This window comes from Schistocerca cancellata, chromosome 11 (assembly GCF_023864275.1).
Source record: "Schistocerca cancellata isolate TAMUIC-IGC-003103 chromosome 11, iqSchCanc2.1, whole genome shotgun sequence".
Classification (NCBI taxonomy): domain Eukaryota; kingdom Metazoa; phylum Arthropoda; class Insecta; order Orthoptera; family Acrididae; genus Schistocerca; species Schistocerca cancellata.
In genome coordinates this window covers 124,746,505-124,772,719 of record NC_064636.1, presented here as the reverse complement: position 1 = coordinate 124,772,719, position 26,215 = coordinate 124,746,505, and the positions used below count along the sequence as shown (strand labels likewise).

General features: G+C 41.0%; 1 protein-coding gene across 1 annotated transcript in view; it reads left to right on the top strand.

Annotated features, from left to right (window-relative positions):
- Nucleotides 1-26,215, top strand: part of LOC126108322 (zinc finger protein 701-like) — a 145,835-nt gene that overhangs the window by 93,489 nt on the left and 26,131 nt on the right. The window contains exon 5 of the mRNA XM_049913541.1: nt 22,232-22,303. Coding sequence (XP_049769498.1) covers nt 22,232-22,303 — 72 coding nt within the window. The remainder of the gene's footprint in view (nt 1-22,231; nt 22,304-26,215) is intronic.

Here is a 26,215-nt window from a genome sequence, read left to right as displayed (position 1 = left end):
TCAATGCTAATTCCTGTCAAAAGTGATTTCTTTTTGAATAATCCCAGGTGCAGACCCCTTGAGTGAGTTTGTGAGTTTTGAGAGGGTTAAAAGCCAACCTAGCTCCAATCCTGCTAGCCAATATATGATGCTTTTAGTCACTATTTGGTAGAGCCCCCAAGTCTTCCCATTTATCTATAACTAGATATATATTTGTTCAGCCGACATACAGTGCATGATGGATGATACCTTAGGCCACCAATAATCATTAACATTGTGTCACACTTGCAACTGGAATAATGGAGAATTGACTGGCTATATGCTTCCATAGGAGCCCTCATTTTTTTATCCTGTCTTCTTAAGCCTTCTGAGATGTATGTTGGTGGCAATGTATCGTTGTACAGTCTGTTGCATAAGCTGGTTATCTGAACTTTCTCACTAGCAGTTTGTAAGAACATGTTCCTTCCACAGGAACCTAAAAAATACTGCCCAGTTCCCTTCACACAGGTGCCACTACCTGTGTAGCCACTTCCTGTGTATAGTGGACTCCTGACTTACTAAGCAGAACCCAGAAACCCTCCACCCTATGGTGCAAGTCAAGGAATCTTCTGCCTACATGGTGGCAGAACCATCTGGACCCTTGATTCGAGCCATCCACTGGCCTCTGTACCCTAGGACCACAGTTGGTTATGCATATGGTGCTACAGATGGCGAGCTCTGCCTTCATCTCACAACCAAGACTTGGTCTTCCCTACTTCAACTAGTCACTCAAAACCATAGAGAATCTCTTCCAATCCAATCCAATGCAAGACATCTTTTTAGTTCCAAAATGAGCCACTACCTGCACTTGGCAGCACACTTTGTTTTTCATGGTATCTGGAAGCACCAATTCCCCTTCTAGGATAATGCCTTCCAGAATTCGTCCTTATATGTGCAGAGTGCACAATAAATTCCTTCCCCTCCTCAGCAGCCATATCCCCTAATGTTGGAATTCCCAACTACCAGTAACCCCCCCCCCCCCCCCCCCGTGAATGCCCAGACTTTGTGGACTGAGAAGCCTGTTCTGGAAAAGAGGAACGACTTCATCTGGCTCAGGAATTTCGTCAGCTACAAATAGCTCCCAGAACTTGTTTGTCATACTATCTGGGGTGGAACTCTGATCAGCCCCTCAGAAATTCTTTTGCTGGAGCTACTTATGACTCGACTGCAGGTGAGGGGTCAGCTCCAGTGCAGGCAGTTCCGAGGAGGGCCACAGTAGTTGACCAATCGGGAGATGTGTGGGACATAGTAGATGTCTAGTCTTCTATAGTGATGCCCATTGGCAACAGCCTGGAGCTGTGTGGCCAAAGCCAACACCACCTGGAGCTGTTTGCTAAGTCACCAACTAGGCTCAAATCTGAGCAGAGCAGTCAGTCCCTATTCATACCAAAGATGGAAAAACTTTACACTACCCAGTTATTAGGATGCTAGACTACGCCTGGTAAGTATTCAGACATGCAAGAAATTAGAAAGTAAACTGTATCCACAAAGATAACTGAAAATAAGTCGCTGCTGTTTGATGCTTGTAAATACAATTTGCAAACAAATGGTGTACTCACCTTATCTGTAGCAGCACATAAGATAAGCACTCCAGTGGTCCAGCCAAACTCACCCAATGAAAACAAAGCAAAAACAAAAAATGACATTATAATACAGGGATCCATAAAAGTGTCAGTCAGATACTCCACGCCACACTGTGGAATGAACAGTTCTCGTGACACAATACGAACGCTAGCCCTATCTGGGACACGGCCACATGGTCAGTTATAGCAAACAACTACTCCATCCAGATAGTGCCTCCCTCTTCCAGATGCTGCACCAAGCTCACTTATATTTTATAATTTCATTATCATCTCCTTTAAACCATTTAATGACATTGGTCCTCTCCGCAGACCTTACTGTGTCAGTTCAGCACTGTAATTTCTGCTCTTAACAGAAAACTGTTTCACTAACAGCCCATGGTCTCACTTGATAGCCACACTGTTCACTCATGTTATGGATTGTCAAATGACAGCATGTATGTCATAGTGTCAAACACTGTACAGTGTCAAATTTTGCACTGGGGTGTCCAAAGTCGGAACTGGCTTTTTCCAGTGTCATCCAGTTCCCCCATTAATGCAGCTACTAAGTTTTGCTTTGGTATGATGATCAAATTCCATACTGAACCTGTGCAAGTAGCTGCTCTTTAATTACAAGCATCTGGTGCTGAGGTCCCATGTGTATAGCTCCCATATGTGTCGTGTCAAAATTAGATTTATTACAGATTTCATGAACACATTTAAACAGTCATTCTTCCTGCGCTCCATGTGTGAATAGAATGGGGAAAAAGCCAGTGGGATGTTACCTCTGCCGTGCACATCAGTGGTTTGCAGAATTAAGATGTGAATGTAGACAGACCTCTCCAATTTATATAATACAGTAAGTACCAGTTCATTATTTTTACCATGAAGTGCCCACAAATCCCTGTCGATTCAAACCTATTTAATAAACATTCTTCATACTTAAAGAACTCGATGATGGCATTTAATACTAACAATCCTTGTGGATTACAAAAGGATTTGTTTATTGTTGTTGTTGTTGTGGTCTTTAGTGCAAAGACAGGTGTGATGCAGGTCTCCATGCTACTCTATCCTGTGCAATCTTCATCTCCCAGTACCTACTGCAACCTACATCCTTCTGAATCTGTTCAGTGTGATTTGTTTATATCTTGTGTTACTTTTCACTGCTTAAACTAACATTATTGATTGGCATTACTTTACTTTACATTGATAAACTTCGTTCCAAAAAAGGTGTTTAACTTTCATTGGTGTCTGTATGGTTGTATAGCGGTCTTGGCACATTCTTCATTCCGATATCAAAATATTGCTTTATTTTCTCCCTTTTATGTATATTGCCATTTTGTAGTAGACTGGTACGTGGCATTCTGCTTTAACAATATGTAACATTGTTACCATAACTTCAGTGACAGTTATAAACTCATTCATATGAAATATAACCATACACTAAATCCTAGTCAGTTTTCAATACATACAGTAACTGGTCATACCTCAACAGTATATTTTGAAATGAATAGATAAGGATACCATTTCAATCAGTCAATTTCTTCAAACAAAATCATGTTCTGTGCTTCAGTCTGGCAGCCTCCAAATCCAATGCATGAACAGAACAGTGCATAGCAGTTTTGTCACTTCATGACCCAAAGTACAAGTGCAGTAGCTCAGCAAACGTTTCATACTTTGCTTTATATTGATTCTCCAAAGACCTACATTTATTATTTTTACCATTATATTTCCACCGAAAACCTATCGATTCTAACCTATGTAATGTCAATTCTTCATACTTCTTACGAAATACACTCCTGGAAATGGAAAAAAGAACACATTGACACCGGTGTGTCAGACCCACCATACTTGTCCGGACACTGCGAGATGGCTGTACAAGCAATGATCACACGCACGGCACAGCGGACACACCAGGAACCGCGGTGTTGGCCATCGAATGGCGCTAGCTGCGCAGCATTTGTGCACCGCCGCCGTCAGTGTCAGCCAGTTTGCCGTGACATACGGAGCTCCATTGCAGTCTTTAACACTGGTAGCATGCCGCGATAGCGTGGACGTGAACCGTATGTGCAGTTGACGGACTTTGAGCGAGGGCGTATAGTGGGCATGCGGGAGGCCGGGTGGACGTACCGCCGAATTGCTCAACACGTGGGGCGTGAGGTCTCCACAGTACATCGATGTTGTCGCCAGTGGTCGGCGGAAGGTGCACGTGCCCGTCGACCTGGGACCGGACCGCAGCGACGCACGGATGCACGCCAAGACCGTAGGATCCTACGCAGTGCCGTAGGGGACCGCACCGCCACTTCCCAGCAAATTAGGGACACTGTTGCTCCTGGGGTATCGGCGAGGACCATTCGCAACCGTCTCCATGAAGCTGGGCTACGGTCCCGCACACCGTTAGGCCGTCTTCCGCTCACGCCCCAACATCGTGCAGCCCGCCTCCAGTGGTGTCGCGACAGGCGTGAATGGAGGGACGAATGGAGACGTGTCGTCTTCAGCGATGAGAGTCGCTTCTGCCTTGGTGCCAATGATGGTCGTATGCGTGTTTGGCGCCGTGCAGGTGAGCGCCACAATCAGGACTGCATACGACCGAGGCACACAGGGCCAACACCCGGCATCATGGTGTGGGGAGCGATCTCCTACACTGGCCGTACACCACTGGTGATCGTCGAGGGGACACTGAATAGTGCACGGTACATCCAAACCGTCATCGAACCCATCGTTCTACTATTCTTAGACCGGCAAGGGAACTTGCTGTTCCAACAGGACAATGCACGTCCGCATGTATCCCGTGCCACCCAACGTGCTTTACAAGGTGTAAGTCAACTACCCTGGCCAGCAAGATCTCCGGATATGTCCCCCATTGAGCATGTTTGGGACTGGATGAAGCGTCGTCTCATGCGGTCTGCACGTCCAGCACAAACGCTGGTCCAACTGAGGCGCCAGGTGGAAATGGCATGGCAAGCCGTTCCACAGGACTACATCCAGCATCTCTACGATCGTCTCCATGGGAGAATAGCAGCCTGCATTGCTGCAAAAGGTGGATATACACTGTACTAGTGCCGACATTGTGCATGCTCTGTTGCCTGTGTCTATGTGCCTGTGGTTCTGTCAGTGTGATCATGTGATGTATCTGACCCCAGGAATGTGTCAATAAAGTTTCCCCTTCCTGGGACAATGAATTCATGGTGTTCTTATTTCAATTTCCAGGGGTGTATATTTATTGATTTCTCTAACAATCCTAGATCATGAAATACTTTGTTTCTATCCTATGTTGTTTCCTCGATATATAAATTAATGGTAGTGATGTATAGAATCGTATTTGGAATAAAAGGACCTGGCAAGGAGTTTGTAATCACTCAATTCAATTGGCTGTAAACAGCTCTGTGCTGATTGTTGCCATGAAGGCTGTGGGAAATTCTAGTTGAACTGAACAATAGAACGTGTGAAGTCCCCCACACCAGAACTGTAGAACGCCACTGAATTTTGGTTTACATGATAAATCATATAGATTTAATGATTAGAGATTCAGCAAAACACCCAGGGACTAAAATTACAAAAACCTTAACATAAAAAATGTTGTGGGGAAGGTGAACTGAAGTGTTTCATTGGCAGTCCACGTAGAAGGTGCAACAAATCAAGTAGATTCCCTACACTATGCTTGTCTGCTATCTTCTGGAGTATTGCTGAACAGTATGGAGTCCTTAGTAGATAGGATTAATGGAGGGGACCGAAAAAGTTCAAAGGAGGACAGCTTGTTTTGTATTATTGCAAAATAGAGGGGAAAGTGTAATGTGTATGTTATGAGATGAAGTGGCAAACAGAAGAAAGGCGTTTCTCTTTGTATTGAGTTCTTTCCTCAAAATTTCAATCACCGACTTTTTTTCCTCTGAATGGCAAAATATGCTTCGACACATCTACATCAGGAGAAATGATGATAAATAAGAGGAATCAGGGCATACACAATGGGAATTGTTAATCTCAGCACTGTTAGATTACTCTGTCTATCCATACACATGCAAGTAGTCTCAAGAGGGCAGAATTAGACTTTTATCTGTATCTCCTAACTGTTAGTGACGACTAGCAGAGCAGTTCTTCACATGCCACTACTCTGAAGGGACAGGAACTGTGTGTGTGTGTGTGTGTGTGTGTGTGTGTGTGTGTGTGTGTGTGTGTGTGTGTGTGTGTTGAAGTGAGAGCAAGGAAGGGGATATGGGTAGAGGATATGACCTAGCATATGTTGAGCCTAGAGGGGTTAGGGGGTGGGGGGTGGGTAGTCTACTGATGGCAAATACAACAAACATCCTTTCAGTGCACTCGAAGTGTAGAGTCTAACTCAGTGGAGATGTTGTGTTGTATTATTATAGGTGAATGGAAGGAAAAATGGAAAAAGAGTGAAAAGCATTTACATCCATGTCCTCATAAAAATCCATACTCCAGAATCTGCTGAGAGTTATACGGCAGATAGTACTTCCTACTGTACCAGTAAGTAGGGATTCTTCCATTCCATTCACAAACTGAGTGCAGGAAAATGGCCATGAAAATGACTGTGAAGCCGGCCTGTGTGGCCGAGCGGTTCTAGGCGCTACAGTCTGGAACCGCGCGACCGCTACGGTCGCAGGTTCGAATCCTGCCTCGGGCATGGATGTGTTTAATGCCCTTAGGTTAGTTAGTTTTAAGTAGTTCAAAGTTCTAGGGGGCTGATGGCCTCAGAAGTTAAGTCCCATAGTGCTCAGAGCCATTTGACTCTGTGCATGCTGTAATTAGTCAAGTCTTGTCTTTACGTTCCCTGGGGAAGTGATACATAATAGGATGTAGTACATTTCTAGATTCATCACTTACAGCTGGTTCTTAAATCTCTGTAACTAGGCTTTCATAGGATAGTTGGCATTAGCTGGCCGAAGTGGCCGTGCGGTTAAAGGCGCTGCAGTCTGGAACCGCAAGACCGCTACGGTCGCAGGTTCGAATCCTGCCTCGGGCATGGATGTTTGTGATGTCCTTAGGTTAGTTAGGTTTAACTAGTTCTAAGTTCTAGGGGACTAATGACCTCAGCAGTTGAGTCCCATAGTGCTCAGAGCCATTTGAACCATTTTTTTGATAGTTGGCATCCATCTTAAAAACATCGATGTGTCTCGTTTCTTAGTATCTGCATGACACTGTCACATGGGTCAAACTTGTGAACATTTGTGGTGCTCTGATGTGATAGTCATATGTGGTGCAGGTGCCACACACCTGAGCAGGCTTGCAGTATGAATTGTGCAACTGGTTTATAAGCAATCTCCTTTGTGGACTAGTTGCATTTTACCAGTGAACCAAAGTGTGCTATATAAGTGCAGTTTTACGTTTCTGAACGGACTGATGACCTCAGCATTTTGGTCACTTTTCTGATCATTTACAGCAATTTCACAATCTCTGCACCACTTTGCACTCTTATCCAGATGTGACTGACCATTCATGCAGCTTTTCCCGGTGTAGGGTGACAAAATATAAACAGCATTACAAATGACCTGCAAGCAACAAATTCGTATTCCTTGCTTTTATACAATAATTAAATTGCGCCATCACTATCCAGTACAGGTGACTCTTCTTCTGCCTTAACACTGCATAATATGAGCATGAGAGAACTACAGAGGAATGTATTTGATACCTTATGAGACAGGAAAATGCTGATTTTTTTTTTATATACACAGGAATCTTGTGTGGATTTTTAACACAGTGAGACCATTAAATAATGTGAGAGGAAGAAACACTTGGTTATTTGAAAAGAATATTTAACACCACGCTAATGAGGGGAAGAACAATGGGATTTGTTAGGAATGGCATAAGAAATATTTAATCAAGTGATCTCCTGGAAGTGAGAAACTTCAGTCACTGGGCACTGGTTATGGATCAACCAGATACTTTCGTCATAATTGTTTGCACGTCATGTATGCATTATCACCATTGGTATAAGAATGGAAACCACCACCTGCATCACTATTATGTGTAATAAAGATGGTCAGTTTTCGTAGGAATAGCAGATAAGTCGCATATAAAAGTTGGAAAAGGAAAAAGGAGAGAAGACAATATAAATATTACGTGTGTGTAACACCATAAAAATAGTGATAATGTTACAAGGAATAACATCAAATCATGGTCTCATTCATATCCAGTGCTGTAAGCTGCAGAATGCCAGTAATGGCAATATTTCACAGAGAACTTTAAAAGGTATAGAGGATGCAATGTGTGGACTGAACAGGTGTGGTGACATAGCGAGAAATTGTGAGAACAGTATGGAATTCTGTAAATTATGGTGATACACTAAGGAATGCTGTGTTCATTTGTCTAATGATCACTGAACTCTCTTTTTGTAGCCCAGTCTGTGAAGCCCAAAGATGTTCGATTATGGGAAAAATATCGTGTAGCCACTAATTTTTGCCTAGTGCCAAGAGGGAGTGGCCTGATCAGTATGCTAAAAATCCAGAATGGTAGGATGTGAGTCTTGGGATGGGGCAGTGATGTTTGAAGGTCACATTTTACGATTTATTTTGAGTAACTGAAAAATTGAGTTTCGACTGAAAATGTTTCCCCACACAGAATCAAACTACATGAAATTTGCTAAGAATGTTCCTTTTGCATCTATGACTAATAGCTTCTGCATTTCAGGGAATAGAAAAACCAATTATTAAAAATATTGCTTTAACTATACGAAATTAATTATCTTTACATGGAGGGGTTTAGAAACAAATTTGTGTACCATGTGTAAGTTTAGTACAGCCATATTACAGTACAAATCATGTTCTGGGAGTGCAACAGGGTGATGGGGAGGTATGGGGAGTAGAAGCAAAGGAAATATATGTTGTCAGATTATGTTCATGCTCTTCCTTCCTTCCTTCACAGGTCTCCAAACTGAAGATAAAGGTGGTGATTCCCCATTCGATCTACCCCACTATGTCACAAGAAGCAACCAAACGGTGTCTCACAAAGTTATTACAACTTTCCACCATGTGCCTATGAAGAGCTCACTACCACAGTCTGCAGTCATGCCTGGAGGCCATTTATTTTCCACAGAATGCGTCAAGACTTAATGGAAACCTGATATTAGTTACTAATGACATTAACACAAGAAACACATACAGACAGAGTCTCTGAAAATCTTTCCAGACTGTTCTACGCTGTTAGAGGGGAAACTGATTGTGTCATCCTTTATGGAGGTTGTAGCCTTCTTGTGGGAGGTGAAAATTCCTTCACCATGAGTGCTGCTTGCTTTTCAATTAAGACAGACTATACCTCCCCAGCATTTATTGTCCAGTTCGCCTGTGTGAGTAGACAAAATAACTTCACTGAGCTCATGTTTGTGCAGTGGAGTTATTTTCAGTTTGTTAAGGAAGTACTTTGTTGTAGTTGTTTGGTGAGGTATTATGTAAAAAAAATCTGAACAGAGGAGCTGTGAGTGTCCCCCACACGGAAGAGCCTGTCTGAACTGTAACACTTCATCAATATATATGTGATAATGTCAATTTCTTTGTCTTTTCTATGCCTTTCTGGAATATTTTTCGTGGCACCTCTTCCGCTTTTGCTTACCAACATCTGAAGAGACCCAGAGTCTTAAATTGCATTTCTCTACAACAGAGATTGGTAACCTGTTATAGAATGTAAGAAATTTCAGCATAAGACAAGCAATGCATTACAGCAGACTACTGTTCTAGGTGGAATATGGTCAGTCCCATTCCATCAGACATTCTCACGCCCATCTTGGAAGATATACTATGGATGTATGGTACGTAGGTCCACTCAGTGCAGCCCATTTCACAACTGCAATAAGTTCCACTTACTCCTAAACGTAAAAGATTTATGCATCCTATCACTAACACAATTAATAGTGAGAGACCTGCAGTGCCTTTCTGATGATTTGTTAATTCACCAAGTGACAGCAACATAATTACAAAGCCTTACAACATGCTTTCAATGGTAGACAGCAACAAGGTGACACATTTACCAATCCAGTCCCTTTGCCACCAACACTATCACATCTACAAACTAAGTACTTCTCGGTTTCAATTTCAGGCTTGTATTTTATGCATTACGTCGCATGATACATGCAGTGAGTATTGATTTAATAATCTGAAATTAACACTGCCATATAGAGTGTATTTTTCACCGTTTACAAACTACAGGGATTGCTGGATGAGGGAATACAATACAGGGAAGGTCCTATGTCCAGAAATGCACGATTTCCATGCTAGAGACCATTTATTAAATCACACATTGTTACATAGAGTGAGGTCTAATATGTACCATACCATCCAGCCACAGTTACTGTATGCATGGTTTCCTACTAGAAAGTAATACTGTTTCTCATACATCTTGCCATAGGATCCTCTCCTAACATAGTAATTGGTAATGTCTCCGATTCACTTCTCTTATCGACTCACCTTGTAGTGGATGTGATACAGCATTGTACACAATCATTCCATATTCGTATTGAGAGCTTGCAAACGTGATGTTTCCTTATGGAAAGGCGAATGGCGATTGCTAGCAGGGTTGTATCAGGAGACCTATCCCCGCCAATAAGAACCACACCATTCAATGTTGGCAACAGTGTTTCACTGTTTGTCGAAGACACGGTTGTTTCAGGAAGCAGGAAATCATGAAGGGTGTACCCAAAATATGCAGACACCAGACTTAGAGGAAAATGTAATTAACACTGTGGAAGGCAACTGCTTTGTTAGTTCCAGACAGTTGGCCTGCCAGTACAGTGTAGCCCAGATGACCGTGTGGAACATTCTCTGTGGCAATTGTTGCTACCATTAACTCTTAAGACAACAGGGCTTGCTTGCTAGTGACAGATTTTCCACATCAGGAGCAGTTTCGTCTCTAGTCCCTTCACCAGACAACCACATTCTAAAATTTGTCATCCATCCTATCCAGAGATGAGGTCACCTTTATGCAGAGTGGTATTGTCAGCTTTCATAACAGTCATCTATGGGACAGTATGCAGAGCCCCTGTGGTATGGTGACAGTGAATCATCAGGATCAGTGAACAAAGGATTATGTGGCTGTATATGATGGTGCTCCAGCGCACTTCACTGTTGATGTCTGGACCCCTCTCAGTTGTCTCCACTGGTAGATGTATCTGTATCTGATGGGGGGGCGGGGGGTGTCCAGTTGCATGTCCTGCTCATTCACCAGATCTCAACCCATTCGATTTCTGGTTATCTCAGAAGTACTGTATATGCAGAGCCCATTCCAGATGTGAAGACATTGGAGCAATTTATTCATCCTGGCTTTGCCACTGTTCAGTTGCAGCTTGACCAAACAGCTACAGACAGAACGTGCTACAGCACATACTCACATGCAGTGAGTCACATGGAAACGATTTCAGTACTTATTGCAACTGTGGCAGCTTGGTACAGCACAGTCTAGGTCACAGTCTCTGTATGATTACATAAATGGTCTCTAGCAAGGAAACTATGCATTCTGGACATAAGTTCATTAGACCTTCTTTGTTCTGCATCCTCTCATCAATCAATCCCTAGAGTTTGTACATGGTGGAAAAAAATCACCATGTATAAATGCCAGCTGAGTGAAGTTATTTTGTCTACTTACAGAAGAGAACTGGACAGGGAATTCTGGGGAGGTATAGACTGTATGTAAATTGAAAATCGAACTATAGTTGTAGTGGGGGAAGTTGCTTTCCCTGGAAGAACATTTTAGTTACTGTACTGGATGACACAAAATTTCTCCCTCTAGCAGTGTAAAACAGTATAGACATTCATACAGATTTTGTCCATATCTACATTCTACATCTACATTTATACTCTGCAAGCCACCCAACGGTGTGTGGCGGAGGGCACTTTACATGCCACTGTCATTACCTCCCTTTCCTGTTCCAGTCGCGTATGGTTCGCGGGAAGAACGACTGTCTGAAAGCCTCCGTGCGCGCTCTAATCTCTCTAATTTTATATTCGTGATCTCCTCGGGAGGTATAAGTAGGGGGAAGCAATATATTCGATACCTCATCCAGAAACGCACCCTCTCGAAACCTGGCGAGTAAGCTACATCGCGATGCAGAGCTCCTCTCTTGCAGAGTCTGCCACTTGAGTTTGTTAAACATCTCCGTAAAGCTATCATGGTTACCAAATAACCCTGTGACGAAACGCGGCGCTCTTCTTTGGATCTTCTCTATCTCCTCTATCAACCCGATCTGGTACAAATCCCACACTGATAAGCAATACTCAAGTATAAGTCGAACGAGTGTTTTGTAAGCCACCTCCTTTGTTGATGGACTACATTTTCTAAGGACTCTCCCAATGAATCTCAACCTGGTACCCGCCTTACCAACAATTAATTTTATATGATCATTCCACTTCAAATCGTTCCGCACGCATACTCCCAGATATGTTACAGAAGTAACTGCTACCAGTGTTTGTTCCGCTATCATATAATCATACAATAAAGGATCCTTCTTTCTATGTATTCGCAATACATTACATTTGTCTATGTTAAGGGTCAGTTGCCACTCCCTGCACCAAGTGCCTATCCGCTGCAGATCTTCCTGCATTTCGCTACAATTTTCTAATGCTGCAACTTCTCTGTATACTACAGCATCATCAGCGAAAAGCCGCATGGGACTTCCGACACTATCTGCTAGGTCATTTATATATATTGTGAAAAGCAATGGTCCCATAACACTCCCCTGTGGCACGCCAGAGGTTACTTTAACGTCTGTAGACGTCTCTCCATTGATAACAACATGCTGTGTTCTGTTTGCTAAAAACTCTTCAATCCAGCCACACAGCTGGTCTGATATCCCGTAGGCTCTTACTTTATCAGGCGACAGTGCGGAACTGTATCGAACGCCTTCCGGAAGTCAAGAAAAATAGCATCTACCTGGGAGCCTGTATCTAATATTTTCTGGGTCTCATGAACAAATAAAGCGAGTTGGGTCTCACACGATCGCTGTTTCCGGAATCCATGTTGATTCCTACATAGTAGATTCTGGGTTTCCAAAAACGACATGATACTCGAGCAAAAAACGTGTCCTGAGATTCTACAACAGATCGACGTCAGTGATATAGGTCTATAGTTTTGCGCATCTGCTCGACGACCCTTCTTGAAGACTGGGACTACCTGTGCTCTTTTCCACTCATTTGGAACCTTCCGTTCCTCTAGACACTTGCGGTACACGGCTGTTAGAAGGGGGGCAAGTTCTTTCGCGTACTATGTGTAGAATCGAATTGGTATCCCGTCAGGTCCAGTGGACTTTCCTCTGTTTAGTGATTCCAGTTGCTTTTCTATTCCTTGGACACTTATTTCGATGTCAGCCATTTTTTCGTTTGTGCGAGGATTTAGAGAAGGAACTGCAGTGCGGTCTTCCTCTGTGAAACAGCTTTGGAAAAAGGTGTGTAGTATTTCAGCTCTACGCATGTCATCCTCTGTTTCAATGCCATCATCATCCCGGAGTGTCTGGATATGCTGTTTCGAGCCACTTACTGATTTAACGTAAGACCAGAACTTCCTAGGATTTTCTGTCAAGTCGGTACATAGAATTTTACTTTCGAATTCACTGAACGCTTCACGCATAGCCCTCCTTACGTTATCTTTGACATCGTTTAGCTTCTGTTTGTCTGAGAGGTTTTGGCTGCATTTAAACTTAGAGTGAAGCTCTCTTTGCTTTCGCAGTAGTTTCCTAACTTTGTTGTTGTACCACGGTGGGTTTTTCCCGTCCCTCACAGTTTTACTCGGCACGTACCTGTCTAAAACGCATTTTACGATTGCCTTGAACTTTTTCCATAAACACTCAACATTGTCAGTGTCGGAACAGAAATTTTCGTTTTGATGTGTTAGGTAGTCTGAAATCTGCCTTCTATTACTCTTGCTAAAGAGATAAACTTTCCTCCCTTTTTTTATATTCCTACTAACTTCCATATTTAGGGATGCTGCAACGGCCTTACGATCACTGATTCCCTGTTCTGTACGTACAGAGTCGAAAAGTTCGGGTCTGTTTGTTATCAGTAGGTCCAAGATTTTATCTCCACGAGTCGGTTCTCTGTGTAATTGCTCGAGGTAATTTTCGGATAGTGCACTCAGTATAATGTCACTTAATGCTCTGTCCCTACCACCCATCCTAAACATTTGAGTGTCCCAGTCTATATCTGGTAAATTGAAATCTCCACCTAAGACTATAACATGCTGAGAAAATTTATGTGAAATGTATTCCAAATTTTCTCTCAGTTGTTCTGCCACTAATGCTGCTGAGTCGGGAGGTCGGTATAAGGAGCCAATTATTAACCTACCTCGGTTGTTGAGTGTAACCTCCACCCATAATAATTCACAGGAACTATCCACTTCTATTTCACTACAGGATAAACTAGTACTAACAGCAACGAACACTCCACCACCGGTTACATGCAATCTATCCTTTCGAAACACCGTCTGTACCTTTGTAAAAATTTCGGCAGAACTTATCTCTGGCTTCAACCAGCTTTCAGTACCCATAACGATTTCGGCTTCGATGCTTTCTATCAGTGCTTGAAGTTCCGGTACTTTACCAACGCAGCTTCGACAGTTTACAATTACAATACTGATTGCTGCTTGGTCCCCGCATGTCCTGACTTTGCCCTGCACCCGTTGAGGCTGTTGCCCTTTCTGTACTTGCCAAAGGCCATCTAACCTAAAAAACCGCCCAGCCGACGCCACACAACCCCTGCTACCTGTGCAGCCGCTTTTTGTGTGTAGTGGACTCCTGACCTATCCAGCGGAACCCGAAACTCCACCACCCTATGGCGCAAGTTGAGGAATCTGCAGCCCACACGGTCGCAGAACCGTCTCAGCCTCTGATTCAGACCCTCCACTCGGCTCTTCTATTACCATTATTAGTGAAGTGTTAATGCATGTTGTTGAAAAGAAACAAAACACATTCACGCTTACCCTCCACCTTCCCCTGCCCATGCCATGGCCATATCTTCATACTTGGTCCCCAGTAACTCATTAACCAAACTGTGGAAGGGTCCATATAATTTTGTGAAATACCCTGCTCTTAATATTTGTAACAGTGCTGTTAAGAGAGTGGGAAATTTCCTTCTCACCATTTTGCAGGCTTATTAAGGAGTGAAGTGTATGAACGCAATCCTGCAACTTACTTCGCATTGTGCTTCTACTCAACACATCCCGCTCTTCACATACCCACACACCCCGGTACATAATTTATATGTTAATATTACTGTATTGCACTTAAATGTGGTACAAAACTTTAATATTTGATTTTAACCAATTTCATTTAAAGTTACAAATTAATTATATACCGTTAAAACTGCTTTTTTCCATCCTCTGCAATAGTATCAATATAAACCCATACATGTGATAACAGCATCACCTGGCAAAGGATGACTGTCACACATGCATGGTACATGTAGTATCAGTGAGCATCCTCTATGTGTAGAATGGAGAAGGTGTGTGATCTGAGTTTGACTAAGGGCAGATTGTGATAGCCCAGAGGCTCAGCACGAGTATTTCGGAAAATGTATGACTTGTCAGGTGTTCGATGAGTGCTGCGGCAAAACCAAGGTGAAACAACATCAGGACGTCGTGGAGCTGGGTGACGTCCCCTCATTACAGATGTCATAAGCTAGGCAGATTGGTAAGAGGATGGACAGCAAACTGTGGTAGAACTAACATCAGACTTTAATGCTGGTCAGAGAAAAGGGTGTCTGAATACACAGTGCACATAACAATGGTGATGGACCCCCGCAGCCCACGACTCTTGAACATGCGAATGTTAACATCACATCATCAGCAACAACTACAACTGAAATGGGCAAGTGACCATTGGCACTGAACGTTGGCACAGTGGCAGTGTGTTGCATGGTCTGATGAACCCCCTCATCATGCCAGTGGGAGGGCGCAGATCTGTCGTCTTCCATGGGAACAGTTCTTTGTCTTGAAATTCGTACTACAGCTAGAGACAAACTGGTGGCAGCTCCATTATGATCTGGGGATCATTCATGTGGCCATCCATGGATCCAATGGAACTCAGGGCAGAGTGATTGGCAAGGGCTGTCATACACTAGTTGCAGACCACATATGCCGCTTCATAAGTAACGTTTCGTGACACCACAGGCATTTTTCAACCAGACAATGCACCATGTCACAAGGCCAAGAGTGTGATTGAGTAGTATGGAGTGGTTAGAGGAACACAGTGGTGAGTCCCAGTTGATGTGCTGGCTCCCTCTCCCCCAACTCGCAAGATCTGAACCCAATCGAATAGTTTTGGGATGTGATTGAACATAGCTTCAGAGCTCATTGGTCACCCCCCCTCCCCAAAAAAAACTCCTTTCAAATACCTACCAAGGCCTCATCGCTTCCAGGGCACAATGCCTTGCTGCTGTTATCCATGCTGAAAGTGGACATACTGTCTATTAGTTAGGTGATTATAATGTTCTGTCTGATCACTGTATATCTTTGTGTTTTTGGTAATAGTATCTAGCTTTGTAAAACAAGAAGAGCTAGAATCATTACTGTCTAGATGGAGGTGGAATACAGAAAATAAAATAACTGAACCATCTGAGATGTTTTATTACAAAAGACCGATAAAAATAATTGAACTGATATGACTGGGTGATTGGGAATGAGGGTCTCCATGGAATTACTAAAAAGGCACTTACGGAAAACGCTGATGGGAAGGGACAGTGTAATACGATGTGTATATGAAGTCAACAGAGAATAACTTGTGTGATAGTAGACGGAGCTGTAGAGGGCAAAAACTATGGGGTAATACACATTGGAATATGCCAAACAAGTAGTTGAAGATGTTGGATACCATTGCTGCTATGAGATTATGAGACTGGCACTGGACCCCAAGTCATGACAGCCCACGTCAAACCAGTCAGAAGTATCCTCCCCTCTCGTGGACAAAGAATACCAATTTTAATGTTACGTATGTCAAATAGGTACTGTAAATGGAGTGTAATTAATGTGTGCATTTTGTGTGGTGCATAGTGTATGCACATGTAGTACAAAGGCAGCTCAGAACTGGTAGGTAATGTGTGTTTTGAGAACTATATGCTATACATCCATCTGCACAGAATTTTGTAAGAACAGTGTGATATAATATTTATTCCAGTATCAGACAACATGACTGTGATGTCTAAATTACAGTTTTGAGCACCAACATATGCTTCCTGACACTTGTTGATACAAGCACTGCATTCACAAGCACCTGAACTACAAAACTGGTTTTGCAAACGTCAGATGTTTCTACAATATTGCCTCTGTTGTGGGTTACTGGAAAAAGATAGTTGTATTGGTATCACAAATACTCCGACACATAATGTAAATTGCCTTGCACAGTTTAACTGTAGAAGCAATTGGAAGTCAGTAGGCAGCAATGTGAACTTTAAATCACATTTATGAGGGCATGTTGAAAAGTAATGCCTCCAAATTTATGTGAAAACTCGTACAGATTTTTGAATAAAGCTTGATAAACATTCTACACCTTTATTCTTCATCTCTACATGTTTGTGTTGCAACAAAGCCACATTGGCAATGAAATCGTTTCTCCCAGTGAGTGATGGGTTCATTGATACTGTCGCTGCAGGCTGTTCAACTTTGTTGATGGAGCCACAGCCTCACCTCTACTTGCACAACTTTATCACTATAAGACTCAATTCTTGAAAGATGTCTGTAAGTGTTGGCCTATGCAGCTGTCCACTTTGAGCTGAGGTTAGGAGTTCTGTTTGCCTCATTATGAGTATGAACAATTGAATGTTGTGACATTCCTGACGTTGATATAGTGAAAACAATGCACTGGTTTCGTTCTTCTGTGGATTCAATTGAAGACCCATTTCGTGCAGTTACAAACTTGATTAGAGCACACTCTTTCGCATGCAATAACATAGTTCCATTACACACTGCAATGTTACACACTACAATTAGAAGCTTCATAATAGTAATGTTGCAACTTGGCAGTGAAATGGGAATTTGACCACGTAATATGCATGATAAGTAATACCTCAATTAATACTGAGAACAGAATTTAAAAAATCGGCAGCATTACTTTTCAATGAGCCTCCATATTACGAGACAATGGGAGAAGTGCAAGGAATTTAACTAACACATTTCTTCAATGTTAATAGATTTTTCTATCACAGGACAATGGTCACACAGAGGTTACACAACAATGTGAGGGAGTGTTGAAATCCAAAGAAGTTAGTGGGTGTAGTGAGGAGATGGACAGGGAAAGAGCAAAGGTACAAATATGAGAGAGAAGATGCCCTGTACATTTAAAATGCGTACTGATTTGGGACAAGATTGTACTTGTCACCATGAATGCTCAACATAATATTTGAGAGATTAATGGAAATAGCAAGGATCCCAACTTGATAGGGCACATGAAATAACAGTGAGGTTTGTAGTCCAAAACGCTAAAAAGCCCGATGTGTTGACTCTGCCCTCAGGAGTGGTGCAAAGTGACCCAGTGCATACTGGAAATTTCATTTACAACCGTAGAGAAATTTTGTGTGGGCACAAACTTACAGCTGGATGTTAAATGAGGTAGCATTAGTCATTCAAAGCTCTGAAACTATGAAAATGATTGTGACTTAACTTAGTATCTACAGCAACACTTAAATTTAGGCTTATAATAGTTACAGGCCCAGGGTTGGTCTATAAACCTAGTTCTTAAGTATTGTAAACACAACTGAGAGAAAATCTGATCTCTATGATGTTTTCTCCATTCTGAGACAATGATGATATCTCGACAGAAAGAAATGACATTGTTGGAAAAGTCTCATACGCCAGAAAATATTCAAACCAGAGCTGTGAGCATCAGAATGTTAACCTGATAAATCCAAACAGAAATAAATAGGCAGGTGATTTAATTAAAAATTAAGGACAAGTCGTTGAGTGGATGGAAGAAACAACACTGCAACTGCAGGCAAACGATATTGAGTAGAAGAGGAAACGTGCTGACTACCCTAGTTCAGCAGTGCCGCAGTGAGATGTCAGTTCGTCTACTTGTGACCCACAGAACTGTGTGTTACAATGGCAAAATCAGCAGACTGACCTACATTGTGGATCTTCGATATTATTTGGAATACAAAGGTTTTTTTTCAAATATGTTTTCTGCTCCAAAACTCTGTATTGGTTCTTTTGTTGCAAATATCCAGTAAACATCTGCATTTCTCTTATGCATGACGTCAACGAAAATTCGCGTTTATGTTCAGTTTCTGCAACAGACAATGAAAGTTTTACAGGAACTCTACTGGCAAGCAAATTGTAACTTGTCCAAGCAGAATTAGTCTTACTGATGAGTGACGATTGCAACTCGGAGACCTAGAGATACCGAAATGATGCTGCTGTTGGGAGAGAAATGCAACCTCTTTTCCATAGGTATTTAGGTATTTCTAAGGTACTCTTAGTGGTTACTCTTAGTGGCCAGTATGTTCTTTCAGAACCAAAGCTTCCCCATTTCATCAACTTTTTGTGAGCCTGTGCGTTTTGTACAAAGCATCACCAAGAGAATATAAGTGTGTCGACTAAGTTGTTCATCTATCTAATAAAAATACTCCCGTTGATTCTGGAGAACTATCTTGTCGATAATTGAAGTTGATGATGCCATTGTTAAAAAGTACATTAGTTTTATCACATCAACCATTTGGTACTCAATTTATGACTTGTGAGTTTAATTTATTGAGGTTCTAATAATTGTACCACAATGGCCTATAGCGATCTTGTCTAAAATCAAAATATCTATTAGCACACCTTATACCATTCCACATAAATACATATTCTCTGTATGCGTCCCTAAATTGAAGAATGAAATCGTCCAAATTAGGCTTATAATACCACAATTCTTCTAAAACAATAACAGCTGCTGCATAATTAATCTTGTTGCCATAGAATGTTACAGCTAATTCATCAATCCTCTGTTGATTGTTGGGAACAGGGAAAGCCAGGCGTAGGTCGTCTGGATAATTTCGGATATGGTCCCAGTTAGCATAAACTCCAACGCAGACATTAGCTGTAAACAATAAACTTTATTCAGAAAGTAACATTACCTTTCCTCTTACAAAATGTCCTATACACTCTATTTCTTACTACATAGTTACATATTTCACTTCGCTTTGAACATTGTCTGACTTCTCAGGTTCATCTCCAGCTATTTGAAGTCCAATATAAAATGGATTAGTACCTTGAAAAAGGCGATTCTTAACTTTACATTCTTTCTCTAGATCTGTCCAGGATTTCACTTTAGATATATCTGCACTAGTTTTGGGTTTAGATTATGTTACAAACTTAAACCTATTCTTCGTAGTATATCTACGCAATGGAACACCTGTAGAACGCTGAGGATTAAGATCAATACTAAACTCATTAGATACAAATATTACCAAGCCACGGTGTTTAGTAACCATTCCAGGTTTATTTTTAACATTAACAGTAACTGGTCGCCCTTCGACAATACGGTTCAATATAGAAACATATTGCCGCTACCTGGAACACTCAAATTGATATTGAGCAAGGAACCTTATTTTTTATGTCAGTAATTCCTAGACACTGCTGGACCTCTTTATTCAGTCTGTACTGTACCATAAGAAGTGAATGCAACAAGTATCATTGTGGCTTGATCTAGCTGGATAATTACTTGAATCAATATGTGCTAGACATCACTAGGAGTGACATTGTGATTCAAGTACACTAAAATAGGGTGAATACGGTTACGCATCAGAGCAACAGATATGAACACCAGAGCAATGATAGGCAAAGTTATTACTACAGTCGTCCGAGGTATATACCCATAAACTGACGAAACAAATTTTCAGGAAAGTGTTACTGAAATGTAAATATCGTCGTGCTTTACTTCATCAAAAATCAGCGTATCTTGTTTTTATTCGTTCTTTCCGAAAATAGTTATTAATTGTTCTAAAGCCTCTTTGTTAATTTCACATGAGCATTTGAAATCATTTAATTTTGGAGATTTTTCAGAAGGTTGTTGCAACAATGCGTGCTTCAGTGTCTATATTCTTTGAGCTGTTAATGTTCAAGAGCACGGTATCCAGAATGAATTAATTGTCACATCACATACTGTATTCTCTTTTTTTCTTTTTAATTGGTATTTCTTTAACATAGTGGCAAATATGATTTTCTGTTTTTACTGAGTTTACAATGATCTAGGACATTTGACTGAGCCATTTTATGGTTTTCATCTAAGACTTGCTTTTGGAAGAGATTTATTTCGTCATTTGCTGTCCTTAATTTATCACGTAATCGGACAGCTTCCAGTTCCTGGTACATCAACATCGTTTTAATGTGATTACTACTCCGTTGAGTACTGATATGCTCCCTATATTTTCCTCAGCAAAAGCAGCACTGGCAGACATCAAAACTGCAGCTTGTTTACTGTCTTCTTTCCACAGCTTCCCTTTAGCGACTGCTTGATGGACAGTTTTCTTTTGTGTAATATTTTCGACAGATACTTCAGTAAATTGGGAAATACACGAGGAACAACTGAGCCGCTCTCGTTTTAAGAGACCACCCATGTCTTACAATTACAACTTGTTTACTGATGATAGGGATTTGTTGTTCCTCACTAAAATGAGAATAACATACAAAACAACTCTTGAGTCAGATTGTCTTTCTGGGGAATTGCTGTCAACCATTTTGATATTATACTTTAGTTTTTGGAGACCTACAAAATATTTACCCTTAGTTTCTCTTCAGCCATATCGGTTCACTGGATCGAAAAACGTGGATATATTTTGTTCGTTTTCTTCTATAATTACCAGTAACTACAACTCTCAGCACCTCTTTATAACCACAGCCTTCAACTCTAAACCATTCACTCACAAGTCCTAAACAAACTCTCAAAATAAATCGGGGCAGAAGCAACAAACGCCATCCCATTACATGTCAACTTGAGTCTCAAGTGACAGTGCTGCTCGTAGTTCTTGGGTATATGAAGATGGTACCTGTTGTTTCTGACATTTCAAAAGAACAGATACCATCTTCAAGGCTCACTGGCCATTTGACCGTCTTCTTCTATGCGGATGCACAAACAGTGCCTGAACTCTTTCGGGAATCGGCAAAAAGCTGCGAGTAATGAGTATAATGGGCAGGAGCAGTATGAGTATAGTGCGGGACAATAGGTTGGGAATGTGGGTCTCACGGTAGGCATGCCAGAGATAAGTAGATAAATCCCTGCAGTTGCACTATCCTCCGTGTCCTCAGTGGCTCAGATGGATAGAGCATCTGCCATGTATGCAGGAGATCCCAGGTTCGAGTCCCAGTTGGGGCACTTATTTTGGACTGTCCCTATTGATTTATATCAATGCCTGTATGCAGCTAGGGATATTCATTTCATTGTAGTTCTCAGGCTCGCCACCTCTCCTGTCCAACTACGTTAATGCACAGCGAGTAAGCACACTCTCTCTTCTTCTTGCTATGGGCAAAGTGTGAGGTTCCCAAATGAAGGATAAGGGTCAGTAAGCACCATGGAGTACGCTATGTACTGACTGATTATGTGTAAAATTAGTGCAGTATAGCAGAGTGTGAAATTATGGTGATACATGTTGGCAGAATAACTGCTATATTCATAAAAAAAGAAATATTGGGAGCCATGTCATAAGTATAGAAGGGTACAAGTAGTTTTAACTGAGACTTTTTCTCTCTTTCAGTGTCTTGAAGATAATTTGGTAATCTCTCAGCCAAATGATTTTATCAAGGAGGATCCTGAACTAAATTTGGAGGTGGGTGGAACTGTGAATACTGTAAGCACTCCCATCTCTGATTTATTGCATGTATAGTGATAAAAATGTATTTGTGTAATTGATGTAAGAAATGCATTACTGTGGAACAGGCACAGATTGTGAGTTTTCTTGACCTAAGTGCAATTAATAACTTTACAGTACTCTTGTGATATTCCACTTGATGTGGATTAGCAACTGTTATTTGCTTATTGTTCTGAATAGAATCCAAACGGAATTTGTAACAATATGTTTAACCATACTTTCTGTAACCCTTCTGGATGTTAAACAGTTCGTATAAGTTTAAACCATGAGAGTGTAGATCATTTGAAAAATATTCCTCCTTCCAGTAACTTATGATTAACGGATTGCAGAACACATTGGACATGGTTTATCTTTTCAGTGAATCATTGATATTTGTCAGTTTGAACTAAAAGTTTTCAAAGTTGCCAAAGGTACAAAGTGCGTTACTATTTTTATGTGACAGACCACCCATGATACATTGATCTCAAAATAGTTACAGTATGGCTACCTCAATGGTACGTGCTGAATTACTCACAGATTTGTCAGTCACAGAAAAACTCTTGGACGTATGCAGATAAATCCATATATTACCTCACCATAGAAGTCATAGCAGATCCAAATAAATTATCTTTTTGGCAAAATTTACAGCTTTGATAAGGTCTGCTTGTATGAGGCATAAAACTTAATCCAATAAAATATAATGTTGTTGGATTAATTTTGTCCATCTTGCATAAGAGAAAGTTGATGGTTAGATTCATAAACTTCTCACAGGAATGAAACCTAACAAACATTTGGGAATATAAGGTAGAGGACTGAAAAACGTAATCATAGTGCTTAGAGCCATTTGAACCATTTAAACTGAAAAACGTAAATCCGAAGACATACTATGCAAGACATTGTATGGTACATGGCGGTGGGTATGTTCCACCACTATTAGTCATTTCCTTTTCTTTTTTGCTTGCTAGCAGAGTGAGGGAAAAGCAACTGTCTGTTGCCTCCATAAAAGCCCTAATTTCTCGTCTTCTTTTGTGGTCTGTAAATGACCCTCATACACATTGATGCCTGTTGATTGTGCAAGCATACCACTCAAGGAAAAATGCTAGGGACAGCGGATATGGTATACAGGGTGTTACAAAAATGTACAGCCAAACTTTCAGGAAACATTCCTCACACGCAAATAAATAATAGATGTTATGTGGACATGTGTCTGGAAACGCTTAATTTCCATGTTAGAGCTCATTTTAATTTCGTCAGTTATGGAGAGTGCTACGGGAGAACCAGTTGTTTCCATACCATGTACAGCGTGTACATGCATTATCAGCAGCCGATTGGCCTCCACGGGTACACTTTTCCAAATGGTTCATCCAACAATGTGTCAATCCACATTTCAGTGTAAATGTTCTCTTTACGAATGAAGCTTCATTCCAACGTGATCAAATTGTAAATTTTCACAATCAACATGTGTGGGCTGACGAGAATCCGCCCGCAATTGTGCAATCACGTCATCAACACAGATTTTCTGTGAACGTTTGGGTAGGCATTGTTGGTGATGTCTTGATTAGGCCCAATGTTCTTCCACCTACGCTCAATGGAGCACGTTATCATGATTTCATACGGGATACTCTACCTGGGCTGCTAGAACATGTGCCTTTACAAGTACGACACAACATGTGGTCCATGCACGATGGAGTTCCTGCACATTTCATTCGAAGTGTTCGTACACTTCTCAACAACAGATTCGGTGACCGATGGATTGGTAGAGGCGGACCAATTCCATGGCCTCCACACTCTCCTGACCTCAACCCTCTTGACTTTCATTTATGGGGGCATTTGAAAGCTCTTGTCTACACAACCCCAGTACCAAATGTAGAGATTCTTTGTATTCTGGACGGCTGTGATACAATACGCCATTCTCCAGGGCTACATCAACGCATCAGGGAGGGTGGATGCATGTATCCTCGCTAACAGAGGACATTTTGAACATTTCCTGTAACAGTGTGTTTGAAGTCACGCTGGTACGTTCTGTTGCTGTGTGTTTCCATTCCATGATGAATGTGATTTTAAGAGAAGTAATAAAATGAGCTGTAACATGGAAAGTAAGCGTTTCCGGACACATGTCCACATAACATATTTTCTTTCTTTGCGTGTGAGGAATGTTTACTGAAAGTTTGTTCGTGCCTTTTTGTAACACCCTGTATAAAAAAGAGTGAACCTGGCATAACCGGTTCCTGCATCACATTTTCTCTTTCCAAATTAAGCATTTGTTTGTTAGGCTTCATTCCATTGTATATGCATGGTGTAATAACAAATTTCTATGGGGCACAGTCATAGTAGTTTTTGCGTATGGTATTCACTTGGGAGAATGTGTTCAATATTGAAATCAGTTCATTTAGCAGAAGGTTTCCTTTACTGTCACTGCTCTGATATTTTCCCACATTACATCAGTTCACAATAAGAGGTAGATCGACACCTTGGACTATTAACTTAGCTGTTGGCATTGTGCTTCATAGAATTTTCCATTAGTAAATGTGCCTCTGCATGATTTCCAAGTTGCTGCCTTCATGCTATTGTGTGGATAATCAATCTGGAATGCATAAATTTTAGTTCCATTTTGTCCACTATCTTTACAATCCACAGCGCACAAGAAAAAAGTATTTGTCTATGTTTACAAGTTCATGATCCATGACTGTATACTGCCCAACAGCAACCTTACATAATTTATCTCCTCCCATTGTTATGACAAAACTCACTATTTATTGGTACACATCTAAACTCTGTCTTCCGCAGTATTACCATCACTAAATCCTATTAAACGTTTTCTATTTCAGTATACACAAACAGGTGATTTCAAAATTAACAAAAGACATTAGATGAAAAAACAGTAAACATAGAAAAATAAAACTCAGTATGTCTCTGACAGTTATGGAGGATACACAAAGTGTGATTCATTATATTGTAGGCTAATATTAGTATACAAATCAGACCAACAAAGTTTTTTATGTTTCCTTACATTACACGCTGATAAACAGTTACATCAGCAGTGAGCCTCAAATGCCAGTTCCCTAAATTTTCTCAACATTGACTCTCGAAAACATCACCACCTTCCCTCCAAGGATTCCTGTCTGAGTTGCTGAACCATATCCATAACATTTGTGTCCTAATGAAAGCTAATAGTAGCAAATCTAAAAGCATGCCACTGAATTGCTTCAGTGTCTGACTGGTGGGATGTCACATTGTCAGGAATGTGTACGTTCCAACAAAAAAATTTTGGGAAACAGGAGTTCAAAAGAGATTATATAAAAATCGTGAGACACAGCTGGGAAAATGAGATCAAAATCACTACCACATAATTTAAATCTGCGAAGAAGCTACAAAAATGGAATTTTCTGAACTCCGCTTTGTGTGTGTTTCAGATAGACTCTGGTGTTATAGCCAATAAGGATATAAAAATAGGCAGTGTAAGAGCAAGAAAGGAATTTTTTAGTCATTTCAACGTCTCTTGCATATAAAGATTAGATTTCAACCTGTCGGAAAAGAAAGACATATGAATAAATCAGTCATCATTAATCCATTAACACTCATATTATGAGTAAGAAATTGTTCATTCATATACCATAAATTGTAAGAAACTTGCAGACATATTGAAAACCATTATTAGATTATGCTAACCACAAAAGAGGAGAAAACACAGGTAGTGGAACATTGTCTATGATCATGGTCTAGTAGATGTGAGGGAACAAGCATTGAAAGTTTTAAATAGTAACAAACCCTAGAAAATGGCAGGAATTCTTGAAAGTATAGAAAATAATGTTCAAGGCTATAAAAAAGAATGTAAACTGGTCACTTGAAACCAACATAAAAATAACAATTTTAGTCTATAGCTTTCACTCA